At 42.3% G+C, this 13,867-nt stretch overlaps 1 protein-coding gene across 4 annotated transcripts in view; it reads right to left on the bottom strand.

Moving 5' to 3' along the window:
* LOC112572468 overlaps positions 1–13,867 on the bottom strand; it is an 85,610-nt gene that overhangs the window by 60,165 nt on the left and 11,578 nt on the right. For all 4 annotated transcript variants that reach the window (XM_025252168.1, XM_025252167.1, XM_025252166.1 and 1 more), the window contains exons 2-11: positions 8,634–9,317; positions 8,142–8,341; positions 7,525–7,977; positions 6,873–7,147; positions 6,173–6,537; positions 2,743–3,426; positions 2,251–2,450; positions 1,634–2,086; positions 982–1,256; positions 276–643 (exon numbers count right to left, since the gene is read on the bottom strand). In XM_025252168.1, the coding sequence (XP_025107953.1) occupies positions 276–643; positions 982–1,256; positions 1,634–2,086; positions 2,251–2,450; positions 2,743–3,426; positions 6,173–6,537; positions 6,873–7,147; positions 7,525–7,977; positions 8,142–8,341; positions 8,634–9,317 (3,957 nt within the window). The remainder of the gene's footprint in view (positions 1–275; positions 644–981; positions 1,257–1,633; positions 2,087–2,250; positions 2,451–2,742; positions 3,427–6,172; positions 6,538–6,872; positions 7,148–7,524; positions 7,978–8,141; positions 8,342–8,633; positions 9,318–13,867) is intronic.

Genomic DNA, 13,867 nt, shown 5'->3' with positions numbered 1-13,867 from the left:
AGATAAAGTACACTACTAAAACGTATCGTTGAAATTAGTCGACAGTCGTTGTTTTGACATTACTAGAGCAACATTACGATATCCTCACTCAGCCAGTGGTCATGATCTCATAGTCCTTCACTATACACAAGTCAACAATGTTGCCTAGTGAATGACACCGTCTCCATACATTCAGTGTTTACCAGTCAGTCATTATTCAAGTGTCTCTAGTCACTGTAGATGCCATCAAAGTTACACCTCAGCTGTTCATTGTCTAGTGGAAGTGAAAGTCTCACCTGCTGTGAAGACGATGTTGACTGACCACATCCTTCTGGCGACTTGGAGTGAGTAACTGTCACAACCCATGATGTGTAATCACTGAGGAAATGAATCAAATTGCAATCTACAATGCAATCTACAATGACGAGAATTTTTTTGTTCTCAATATACGAGATGTTAGCTGTCACCAAAACAGTGTCAGCTTTGTCTTCACCCACACTAACAGGAACACCCTCAGATCGCAGTCCAGACACAAAGCCCAAATGGTCGTTCATACTATCTGGGTGCACCACCACCACCACATCTCCCCACTGGAGAAGAACATCAGGTGTTGTTGCCGTGCTGCCTGTTGTAGGAGACATGGTGGTCATTGCTCCTGAAACATCTGTTTTAAAAGTCCAACTTTGAACGTTAAAAATTAAATATTCGAAAAAAAAAGACAGGATTTTCTCAACACCTTGATTTCTCAGTTATCACATTGGTTGTCTTTAAGTTCAAGCTTATCGATGTATTGTGTGTTAACATGTACGTAGGTTGATGATAAAATAACTTACAGACGACTCCATGTCACCTTATTGTCGACTAAAAGAAACTTTCATCAGACTCAGATAAGCCCAAATTTGAATTACAATAAAAGTAAAATGATGGCATACACGAAGAGTCATTCAAACTAAGCCAGGGACAAAATAAAAACATAAATTTACTTCAGCTGATAAAACCTACCTGCGTCTCTACACCTGCGTAATACTCTGCCCATCTCCTGGCCACACCTTTCACAATCTTGAGGTACTTCCTCTGAGTGATCTTCACCGATAAACTGAAAGCTTGAGTGAGTGGATGAAAACTTGAGATCGGAATTAGAGGATCGAAAACATTTGTCTGATCTATGGCGTATCCAGCCAGAGGGTGAAACGCTATCATGAATGTTTGCTGCCCAAAGATGGAGGTCAGGAACTTGTTCAAGCAGCATCTCACAGAAAGTGGTAAAATTCGTTGCCCTGCAAAATAGTAAATACCTAGTATACACAATTTAAATACTTTCCCAACGATTTATTTATATACATCTGTTTCGTACTCGTATGTATGTTTGTTGTGTGTGTGACTTTATTAAACACGTGTACTACATAATCTGTATAAACCTTTACTTTCTCCTTTCTGTGCACAAAACATAATCATAAGTTTATTTGGTCTACAGAAGATTTAGACATGCAAAGTGCAACATCAACTCTCATATAATAGTCATGCTCCTTCAATTCATTGTGTGCCTACTGAGCCGTAACAAAGATTTGTTAAACTTTGACTTCCCTAGTGGATTTGTATAAACCTAGTCTCAGTGAGGCTTGTATGACAGTCTGTAAGCAGCTGTACATCTTACCCATCAAAGGATCCCCCGTTGTAGGCAATGACGTACAAGGGTTTGTTGTTGGCAGTTTGCGACAAGTAGTTCACTGCCTTCTCCACATCACTGTCTTCACGAAAGTTATATTTCAGATGATGAAGTTGGCGACCTGTCCCAGAACCTTGCTGCGTACGGGTAATTTGCTGCAGCTGCAAGTACAGCGTGCTGCATGCCTCGTGGCTTTCATCCGACGTACTAACGACGTAAACGACGTTCTCCCTCCGACACCATTCTGTCACCATCAGGTGCAGCAGCATGGTTTGGCGCGTGACGCTATATCCCTCCAAGAGGACTCTGGGAAGATCTTGGTTCAGCAAAGTCATCTCCCCCGGTAACAGAGTTATTCGTCTAAAACTCTCCTTCATACCCGAGAACTTGAGAGAGGCGACCACGCAGGACACTGTCACTTCTCTTGCCGGACCACATAACCTAGTCATTGAATAGATCACGTGGTCAACACGATGCCAATGAAAACGATGAATTAATTATTTAAATGTTTGAAATATCAACAATGTTCTCCAAATGCCTTTTCTATTTATTGTGTATCCGGTGGAATAAAAAAGAAATGTGTACGTGTCGCTTTATCTCCTCACCTTGCCACCAGTCGTTTATACAGGTCAAAGGTCATCTGAGGATCTGGATCAGACACAGCAACTCGCTTGTGCCACCATTGGCATACTCTGGTGTCGATGCTTTTCACAAACCAATAAGTTATGCTAGGTAACTGGTCAGAGCACAGACAAAGTCCAGTGATATCAGCAGCATCTGTTGCTTCCAGACACCGACACAAATCCTGTAATACATAGTTATACATACATGCATAAGTACAAACATCTTAGTAACAATGCTGTACTTAAGTGTGTGTGTGACTGTGCGTCAAAACCCAAACAACTCACTTAAATGTCTGTTTTCCCGGCTGGTTGTGTGTGTTGCTTTTTGTCTAATTGTAAGATATTTAGGTTGACGAGGTCCGTTGGATGTCTTTCATGTCGATATTTCTTGATGCGTATGTCTGGACAACTTCAAACTTACTTCTCCATAACAAACATCAAAAAAAATTTGATACACGTTCTCAGCGTCCTTACCTGGGTGAGGTGAGGGTCTCCCTCGATGGCCTGTTGCACCTGACGAGCTGTGAGGTTCGGGAGAGCCATCGTCTTACACACGCGCAGACCGGGGGCCACATCGTGCACGAGGTGAGACAACATGACTTCCGCCTTGTCCAGCTCACCCACAGCTTCTCGAAGCTTCTTTCTAATATTAACATTAACATCTTGCTGTGACGTATTCCGATCTTTCACATTGTCTCTAAACACTTTCACTTCACAGAAAATAAGACCGTAGTGTCGGTGAATAAGTAAGATATCAAAGTCTCCCTCTTTCCAGTTCTTTTTGTGACGAGCTCGCAAGTCTTCAGGTAAGGGTCGCCGTGATGCTGCTGCGTAGCAAGGTTCACCCACGTAGTCTCCGAACTTGAACTGACGCAGTGCAACAAACGTCTCCCTGGTGGACAACTGTTTGAGGACAGCCATCACCCTGTGGACGACTGGGTCATCTCTGACCTCACTTTCCCAACCGTTGGTAGGTGGTAATTTCGCAGTTGTAGCAGGAGTCAAAGCAGGATGAGTGGGTTTGTCAGCCTTTCCTTTTGTTTCTATGGTCCAGCTCTCGCAGAAAGGTGGAATGAAGTAAGCGTGCTTTTTATCATTAGGAATAAGTCTATCAGCCCATGTGATCCACAAATCCTCAGATTCTGAGTAAACGACTCCCTGTTGTAACATCATTTAAGTATAAACATCCTGTACAAACATCCTGAAAAATGTGTATAAAAACATTCTTACAAGATTTATTTCCACCTTGCTTTAAAGCATGGATGCCCAACCTACGCCCGCGGGCCATATCCGGCCCGCGACGCGTTGCCGTCCGGCCCGCGAAGCTTCTGCCCACAGTACAGGAAATCGGCATGTTAGTAATGAAAAAAAACTTTTAAAAAAACGAAAAAAAAAAGGGAAGAAGAAGTATTTATCCCTACGTAGGGGCGTCTCTCAATCTTTCGATGGATTTCATTCGTGATTTTCGTCTTGGGAGGAAACCAGTGCTTGAGAACGAGGGACGCCGCATTCCACAGGGGTTTAGTGATCTTTTGACTGCTTAATATTTTAATCAGTCGTTAAACAGATTGAAAATACAGACTCCGGGCTTTCTAGCAAGGTATAAGACAGGGGTGGGCAAAATACGGCTCGCGGGCCAGAACCGGCCCGCCTCACCATATCATACGGCACGCCAAAACATATAAGATTTTTTTTAATATTCACAAAATTTGACAGTTTTCAACCGAAACTCGGTTGTTTATTGTTTCGTGCCGGCGCGAATTAATATCCCACTTTTATGCGTTTTACCATGAGAGCCGGCAACGCGCATGCGTACTCAGTGCGGAAATCCCCACCTGAAGCACGAGGAGTTCGTAAATGGAATAGAAAAGTCAGTGCGCGGAAACCCCCATATCAGTACCCGTTGCCGACATGAGTGGAAGCATGAATCCTTCCAAAAAACGTAAAGTTGATATGGAATGTCGAGTGTTAAATGAAGAATGGACACACAAATATTTCTTCTGTAAAACGGACGATAAGGCAGTGTGCTTACTGTGTTGAGAAATGATTGCTGTTTTCAAGGAGTTCAATTTGAAGCGACACCATCAAACGAAACATCGCGAATTTGGCAGCAAATTTTTTTTGAAGAAGAACGCAAGAAAAAGCCGCGGAGTATGTTGCAAAGCTCAAGAAACAACAGACTATATTTTCCAAACCATCAACCATCCAGGATAGTGCAACAGAGGCTAGTTTCATGGTAGAATATAATATTGCAAAATGCAACAAGCCCTTTTCAGACGGGGAGTTCATAAAAAAAGTGCATGGTCGATTGCGCAAGTGTCGTGTGTCCAGAAATCAGAAATACATTTGAAAACATTTCATTATCAAGGCGGACTGTCGTGTGGCGCATAGAGGTCATCAACGATGAACTCACACAACAGCTGGACACTGCAAGCCGTGATTGTGTGTGGTATTCACTGGCATTAGATGACAACACGGATAATGAAGACACCGCACAACTGCTCATCTTTATCCGTGGAATTGACAATACTTTTACCATCACAGAAGAACTGTTAAGCTTGAAATCAATGAAAAATACAACAACTGGTCTGGACTTGTTTGAGTGTGCAGTGGACTGTGTGGAAAAAAAGAGGATTGTCATTGGATAGGATGGCCAGTATCACCACACATGGAGCCAAATCATTCACTGGCAAAAACATAGGAATGGTGAAACTTTTGAAAGACAAATTACCAACTGAAAATCCAGGGAGTGATATTTTATCATTCCACTGTATTTTGCATCAAGAACGTTTGTGCAAATCAGCATTGGATATTAAGCACGTGATTGAACTTGTGAAAAGTGTTGTGAATATTATTAAATCAAAAGCGCTCAACCACCGGCAGTTTAAGTCTCTGCTGGAGGATTTGGAGGCGGAATATGAAGACGTTCTTTACCACAACAATGTTAGGTGGTTGAGTCTGGGCAAAGTGCTAAAAAAAGTCTGGGCATTGAGGGAGGAAATCATTTTTTTCCTGGACATGAAGGAAATTTCTTGTGAGTTCAAAACCAAAATGGGGTGTGAAGAGTGGAGGTTCGACTTCATGTTTGCTGTTGATATGTTCGAGAAATTAAATGATCTAAATGTGCCGTTTCAGGGAAAGGGTTTGTTTGCTCATGAAATGTGGACACATGTGAAGGCTTTCAAGTTAAAACTGAGACTCTTTGCTCAGTAAGCAGGTGAAGGCAAGTTCAGCCATTTCCCTTTGCTAGAAAAACAAAAAGTGCCTGGGAATATAGCAACCAAAGTTAAGGGCTATTTGAAGAGCTTGGAGGAAGAAATGGAAAGACGATTTCAAGATTTTAGTAACACTGAGCCAGAATTTAATATTCTGGCTTATCCATTCACTGCTGATCCGAGTGCAGCACCTGAGGAGCTGCAGTTGGAGCTGATCGACTTGCAGTCAGATCCCGCCATGAAGGAAGCGTTCAGTTCTGCGAAACTAGTGGATTTTTACAAATCTTTGTCTGCTGACAAATTTCCTCACCTGAGGAAATTTGCAGTGAAGATGTTTTCACTGTTTGGGTCCACGTACATATGCCAGCAAAGCTTTTCGTGTATGAAAATTAACAAGAACAAATACAGAGGCTCACTGACTGATACAAACTTGGAGGCAGTGCTGAGTATATCTACCAGCAACTTCAATCCAGACTTTAAATGGATTGTGAAAAATTGTGACAGGGTGCATTTGTCCCATTAAACTGATTAAACAATAAGATTAATAAATTGATATGAACTGTCTTTGTTGTTTATTGTTATTTAATGTTTCTATAATGGAAAAGATCATTCAAGTGTCTCTAGTCACTGTAGATGTCATCAAAGTTACACGTCGGGTGTTCATTGGCCAGTGGAAGTGAAAGTCTCACCTGCTGTGAAGACGATGTTGACTGACCACATCCTTCTGGCGACTTGGAGTGAGTAACTGTCACAACCCATGATGTGTAATCACTGAGGAAATGAATCAAATTGCAATCTACAATGCAATCTACAATGACGAGAATTTTTTTGTTCTCAATATACGAGATGTCAAATGTCACCAAAACAGCGTCAGCTTTGTCTTCACCCACACTAACAGGAACACCCTCAGATCGCAGTCCAGACACAAAGCCCAAATGCTCGTTCATACTATCTGGGTGCACCACCACCACCACATCTCCCCACTGGAGAAGAACATCAGGTGTTGTTGTGCTGCCTGTTGTAGGAGACATGGTGGTCATTGCTCCTGAAACATCTGTTTTAAAAGTCCAACTTTGAACGTTAAACATTAAATATTCGAAAAAGGACAGGATTTACTCAACACGTTGATTTCTCAGTTATCACATTGGTTGTCTTTAAGTTCAAGCTAATCGATATATTGTGTGTTAACATGTACGTGGGTTGATGATAAAATAACTTACAGACGACTTCATGTCACCTTATTGTCGACTAAAAGAAACTTTCATCAGACTCAGATAAGCCCAAATTTGAATTACAATAAAAGTAAAATGATGGCATACACGAAGAGTCATTCAAACTAAGCCAGGGACAAAATAAAAACATAAATTTACTTCAGCTGATAAAACCTACCTGTGTCTCTACACCTGCGTAATACTCTGCCCATCTCCTGGCCACACCTTTCACAATCTTGAGGTACTTCCTCTGAGTGATCTTCACCGATAAACTGAAAGCTTGAGTGAGTGGATGAAAACTTGAGATCGGCATTAGAGTATCGAAAATTCTCGTCTGATCTATGGCGTATCCAGCCAGAGGGTGAAACGCTATCATGAATGTTTGCTGCCCAAAGATGGAGGTCAGGAACTTGTTCAAGCAGCATCTCACAGAAAGTGGTAAAATTCGTTGCCCTGCAATATAGTAAATACTTAGTATACACAATTTAAAAACTTTCCCAACGATTTATTTATATACATCTGTTTCGTACTCGTATGTATGTTTGTTGTGTGTGTGACTTTATTAAACACGTATACTATATAGTCTGTATAAACCTTTACTTTCTCCTTTCTGTGCAAAAAACATAATCATAAGTTTATTTGGTCTACAGAAGATTTAGACATGCAAAGTGCAACATCAACTCTCATATAATAGTCATGCTCCTTCAATTCATTGTGTGCCTACTGCGCCGTAACAAAGATTTGTTAAACTTTGACTTCCCTAGTGGATTTGTATAAACCTAGTCTCAGTAAGTCTTGTATGTCAGTCTGTAAACAGCTGTACATCTTACCCATCAGAGGATCCCGCGTTGTCGGCAATGACGTACAAGGGTTTGTTGTTGGCAGTTTGCGACAGGTAGTTCGCTGCCTTCTCCACATCGCTGTCTTTAAGAAAGTTATATTTCAGATGATGAAGTTGGCGACCTGTCCCAGAACCTTGCTGCATAGGGGTAATTTGCTGCAGCTGCAAGTACAGCGTGCTGCATGCCTCGTGGCTTTCATCCGACGTACTAACGACGTAAACGGCGTTCTCCCTCCGACACCATTCTGTCACCATCAGGTGCAGCAGCATGGTTTGGCGCGTGACGCTATATCCCTCCAAGAGGACTCTGGGAAGACCTTGGTTCAGCAAAGTCATCTCCCCCGGTAACAGAGTTATTCGTCTAAAACTCTCCTTCATACCCGAGAACTTGCGAGAGGCGACCACGCAGGACACTGTCACTTCTCTTGCCGGACCACATAACCTAGTCATTGAATAGATCACGTGCTCAACACGATGCCAATGAAAACGATGAATTAATTATTTAAATGTTTGAAATACCAACAATGTTCTCCAAATGCCTTTTCTATTTATTGTGTATCCGGTGGAATAAAAAAGAAATGTGTACGTGTCGCTTTATCTCCTCACCTTGCCACCAGTCGTTTATACAGGTCAAAGGTCATCTGAGGATCTGGATCAGACACAGCAACTCGCTTGTGCCACCATTGGCATACTCTGGTGTCGATGCTTTTCACAAACCAATAAGTTATGCTAGGTAACTGGTCAGAGCACAGACAAAGTCCAGTGATATCAGCAGCATCTGTTGCTCCCAGACACCGACACAAATCCTGTAATACATAGTTATACATACATGCATAAGTACAAACATCTTAGTAACAATGCTGTACTTAAGTGTGTGTGTGACTGTGCGTCAAAACCCAAACAACTCACTTAAATGTCTGTTTTCCCGGCTGGTTGTGTGTGTTGCTTTTTGTCTAATTGTAAGATATTTAGGTTGACGAGGTCCGTTGGATGTCTTTCATGTCGATATTTCTTGATGCGTATGTCTGGACAACTTCAAACTTACTTCTCCATAACAAACATCAAAAAAAATTTGAGACACGTTCTCAGTGTCCTTACCTGGGTGAGGTGAGGGTCTCCCTCGATGGCCTGTTGCACCTGACGAGCTGTGAGGTTCGGGAGAGCCATCGTCTTACACACGCGCAGACCGGGGGCCACATCGTGCACGAGGTGAGACAACATGACTTCCGCCTTGTCCAGCTCACCCACAGCTTCTCGAAGCTTCTTTCTAATATTATCATTAACATCTTGCTGTGACGTATTCCGATCTTTCACATTGTCTCTAAACACTTTCACTTCACAGAAAATAAGACCGTAGTGTCGGTGAATAAGTAAGATATCAAAGTCTCCCTCTTTCCAGTTCTTTTTGTGACGAGCTCGCAAGTCTTCAGGTAAGGGTCGCCGTGATGCTGCTGCGTAGCAAGGTTCACCCACGTAGTCTCCGAACTTGAACTGACGCAGTGCAACAAACGTCTCCCTGGTGGACAACTGTTTGAGGACAGCCATCACCCTGTGGACGACTGGGTCATCTCTGACCTCACTTTCCCAACCGTTGGTAGGTGGTAATTTTGCAGTTGTAGCAGGAGTCAAAGCAGGATGAGTGGGTTTGTCAGCCTTTCCTTTTGTTTCTATGGTCCAGCTCTCGCAGAAAGGTGGAATGAAGTAAGCGTGCTTTTTATCATTAGGAATAAGTCTATCAGCCCATGTGATCCACAAATCCTCAGATTCTGAGTAAACGACTCCCTGTTGTAACATCATTTAAGTATAAACATCCTGTACAAACATCCTGAAAAATGTCTATAAAAACATTCTTACAAGATTTATTTCCACCTTGCTTTAAAGCATGGATGCCCAACCTACGCCCGCGGGCCATATCCGGCCCGCGACGCGTTGCCGTCCGGCCCGCGAAGCTTCTGCCCACAGTACAGGAAATCGGCATGTTAGTAATGAAAAAAAACTTTTAAAAAAACGAAAAAAAAAAGGGAAGAAGTATTTATCCCTACGTAGGGGCGTCTCTCAATCTTTCGATGGATTTCATTCGTGATTTTCGTCTTGGGAGGAAACCAGTGCTTGAGAACGAGGGACGCCGCATTCCACAGGGGTTTAGTGATCTTTTGATTGCTTAATATTTTAATCAGTCGTTAAACAGATTGAAAATACAGACTCCGGGCTTTCTAGCAAGGTATAAGACAGGGGTGGGCAAAATACGGCTCGCGGGCCAGAACCGGCCCGCCTCACCATTTCATACGGCACGCAAAAACATATAAGATTTTTTTTAATATTCACAAAATTTGACAGTTTTCAACCGAAACTCGGTTGTTTATTGTTTCGTGCCGGCGCGAATTAATATCCCACTTTTATGCGTTTTACCATGAGAGCCGGCAACGCGCATGCGTACTCAGTGCGGAAATCCCCACCTGAAGCACGAGGAGTTCGTAAATGGAATAGAAAAGTCAGTGCGCGGAAACCCCCATATCAGTACCCGTTGCCGACATGAGTGGAAGCATGAATCCTTCCAAAAAACGTAAAGTTGATATGGAATGTCGAGTGTTAAATGAAGAATGGACACACACATATTTCTTCTGTAAAACGGACGATAAGGCAGTGTGCTTACTGTGTTGAGAAATGATTGCTGTTTTCAAGGAGTTTAATTTGAAGCGACACCATCAAACGAAACATCGCGAATTTGGCAGCAAATTTTTTTTGAAGAAGAACGCAAGAAAAAAGCCGCGGAGTATGTTGCAAAGCTCAAGAAACAACAGACTATATTTTCCAAACCATCAACCATCCAGGATAGTGCAACAGAGGCTAGTTTCATGGTAGCATATAATATTGCAAAATGCAACAAGCCCTTTTCAGACGGGGAGTTCATAAAAAAGTGCATGGTCGATTGCGCAAGTGTCGTGTGTCCAGAAATCAGAAATACATTTGAAAACATTTCATTATCAAGGCGGACTGTCGTGTGGCGCATACAGGTAATCAACGATGAACTCACACAGCAACTGGACACTGCAAGCCGTGATTGTGTGTGGTATTCACTGGCATTAGATGACAACACGGATAATGAAGACACCGCACAACTGCTCATCTTTATCCGTGGAATTGACAATACTTTTACCATCACAGAAGAACTGTTAAGCTTGAAATCAATGAAAAATACAACAACTGGTCTGGACTTGTTTGAGTGTGCAGTGGACTGTGTGGAAAAAAAGAGGATTGTCATGGGATAGGATCATAGGATGGCCAGTATCACCACACATGGAGCCAAATCATTCACTGGCAAAAACATAGGAATGGTGAAACTTTTGAAAGACAAATTACCAACTGAAAATCCAGGGAGTGATATTTTATCATTCCACTGTATTTTGCATCAAGAACGTTTGTGCAAATCAGCATTGGATATTAAGCACGTGATTGAACTTGTGATAAGTGTTGTGAATATTATTAAATCAAAAGCGCTCAACCACCGGCAGTTTAAGTCTCTGCTGGAGGATTTGGAGGCGGAATATGAAGACGTTCTTTACCACAACAATGTTAGGTGGTTGAGTCTGGGCAAAGTGCTAAAAAGAGTCTGGGCATTGAGGGAGGAAATCATTTTTTTCCTGGACATGAAAGAAATTTCTTGTGAATTCAAAACCAAAATGGGGTGTGAAGAGTGGAGGTTCGACTTCATGTTTGCTGTTGATATCTTCGAGAAATTAAATGATCTGAATGTGCCGTTTCAGGGAAAGGGTTTGTTTGCTCATGAAATGTGGACACATGTGAAGGCTTTCAAGTTAAAACTGAGACTCTTTGCTCAGCAAGCAGGTGAAGGCAAGTTCAGCCATTTCCCTTTGCTAGAAAAACAAAAAGTGCCTGGGAATATAGCAACCAAAGTTAAGGGCTATTTGAAGAGCTTGGAGGAAGAAATGGAAAGACGATTTCAAGATTTTAGTAACACTGAGCCAGAATTTAATATTCTGGCTTATCCATTCACTGCTGATCCGAGTGCAGCACCTGAGGAGCTGCAGTTGGAGCTGATCGACTTGCAGTCAGATCCCGCCATGAAGGAAGCGTTCAGTTCTGCGAAACTAGTGGATTTTTACAAATCTTTGTCTGCTGACAAATTTCCTCACCTGAGGAAATTTGCAGTGAAGATGTTTTCACTGTTTGGGTCCACGTACATATGCCAGCAAAGCTTTTCGTGTATGAAAATTAACAAGAACAAATACAGAGGCTCACTGACTGACACAAACTTGGAGGCAGTGCTGAGGATATCTACTAGCAACCTCAATCCAGACTTTAAATGGATTGTGAAAAATTTTGACAGGGTGCATTTGTCCCATTAAACTGATTAAACAATAAGATTAATAAATTGATATGAACTGTCTTTGTTGTTTATTGTTATTTAATATTTCTATAATGGAAAAAAATGCCAATATTTAATAAATTGAGCAGTTTTAAAAAGGTGCAGCCCTCCGCTGACTTCTGCCGACACAATGTGGCCCCCGAGCCAAAACAATTGCCCACCCCTGGTATAAGACAATGGGGTTCTGACAGGGAAGCAATACCTAAACAGCGTTTGAATTTCGTCCTTTTCCTGTGGAAATCAGGACGGATCGCCTTGGGGTACCTCGATGAAAATGTATTTTAAGACAATTTCTAACTTTTATTTTAACATAGAAGTTTATTTTCCTGTTAGTTCAATAACCAAGGAATCCATTTTTTAAGAAAAGTCAAACTGCACCAAATTGACCGTCAACACCTTTCGGGGCTTTTAGTACGAAAATGTCGGGTGACAGTTGTGCGCCGGTGAAATGGGAGAGCCGAAGAAACGAAGAGTTGACTCTGAGTGCAGAAACTTCCAAGAAAAGTGGACAGATCTGTACTTTTTTATCCAACATGATAACAAGCCAACGTGTTTGATTTGCAAAGAAAGTGTGGCTGTTTTTAAGGAACACAACATTAAACGGCACTAGGAAACAAAGCACAAGAACAAGTATGATGGCATCCTTGGTTCGAGCCGCACAGAAAAGATTGGTAACTTACGTCAAGAAACTGGAGGCATGACGAGAATATTTAGTAAGAAAAGACAAGAAAATGAGGCGGTAGTAATTGCAAGCTACCGAGTTGCTCACATTTTGAGCAGAGAAGTGAAGCCATTTTCCGACGGCGAATGCGTAAACAAGTGCTTGCTAGCAGTGGTGGAGGAACTGTGTCCTGAAAAGAAGAATGCATTTGAAGCCGTCAGCCTTTCTCGCACGACAATTGCACGGCGAGTGGAAGATATGGGGAAACATCTCCAGTCAAAACTAAGGGACAAAGCAGCACGTTTCGAAATGTTTTCTATTGCCGCTGACGAGTCAACCGACTCATCCGACACCGCTCAACTCTTGGTATTTATTCGCGGTACAAACAGCGATTTTGAACTTACAGAAGAGTTAGCGGCCATGAGGGGCATGCACGGGAACACCATTGGCGAAGACCTGTTCAAAGAAGTTTCAGCCGTAATAGAGGGTCTTGCTCTTCCTTGGGAAAAATTAGTGGGAGTGACTACCGATGGTGCCAGAAGTGTGGTTGGATGCCACAGAGGACTGGCATCAAGGGTTATTAGAAAAGTCGTCGAGTCTAATGGAACCGAGCCTCTGCGGCTTCATTGCATTATTCACCAACAAAATCTCTGTGGCAAGGTGTTGAATCTGGACCATGTGATGAAGATTGTGGTCAGCACTGTAAACTTCATCAGATCACAGGCGTTGAACCACAGAACTTTCAAGGAATTTTTGACAGAAATAGAATGCGAATATGAAGAAGTTCTCTTTCACAGTGAAGTCCGCTGGTTAAGCCGAAGAAAGGTACTTAAACGGTTTTTTTTTATTTGAGACATGAGATTGACATTTTTATGACGGAGAAATCAAAGCAAGTGCCTCAGCTGAACGACCCCTCGTGGTTGTGAGATTTGGCGATTTTATGCCACATCACGTCACATCTGAATGAACTCAACACCAAACTACAAGGGAAAGACAAGTTGATTTCGCATGTGTATGCGGACATAATAGCATTCCAAGCGAAATTACTACTCTTCATTCAGCAGGCGGGAAGGATGGAGCTTGTCCACTTCCCAACGTGTACATCTCTACGTCAGGATCAGCAGCTACATCGGTCTTTCCCCAAAGCAAGAATGATACAGCTTCTGGGGCTCTTGAAGGATAATTTCAATGAAAGATTTAAGGATTTTCATGATTTGAAGGATGAAATAAGTCTCTTCGAAAATCCATTTGCGGCAGATGTGTCAAGTGCCCCGACAGACCTGC

The sequence above is a fragment of the Pomacea canaliculata genome, linkage group LG9 (assembly GCF_003073045.1).
Source record: "Pomacea canaliculata isolate SZHN2017 linkage group LG9, ASM307304v1, whole genome shotgun sequence".
Lineage (NCBI taxonomy): Eukaryota > Metazoa > Mollusca > Gastropoda > Architaenioglossa > Ampullariidae > Pomacea > Pomacea canaliculata.
Note: the sequence above shows the minus strand (reverse complement) of the source record. Positions and strands in the feature narration are given on the sequence as shown.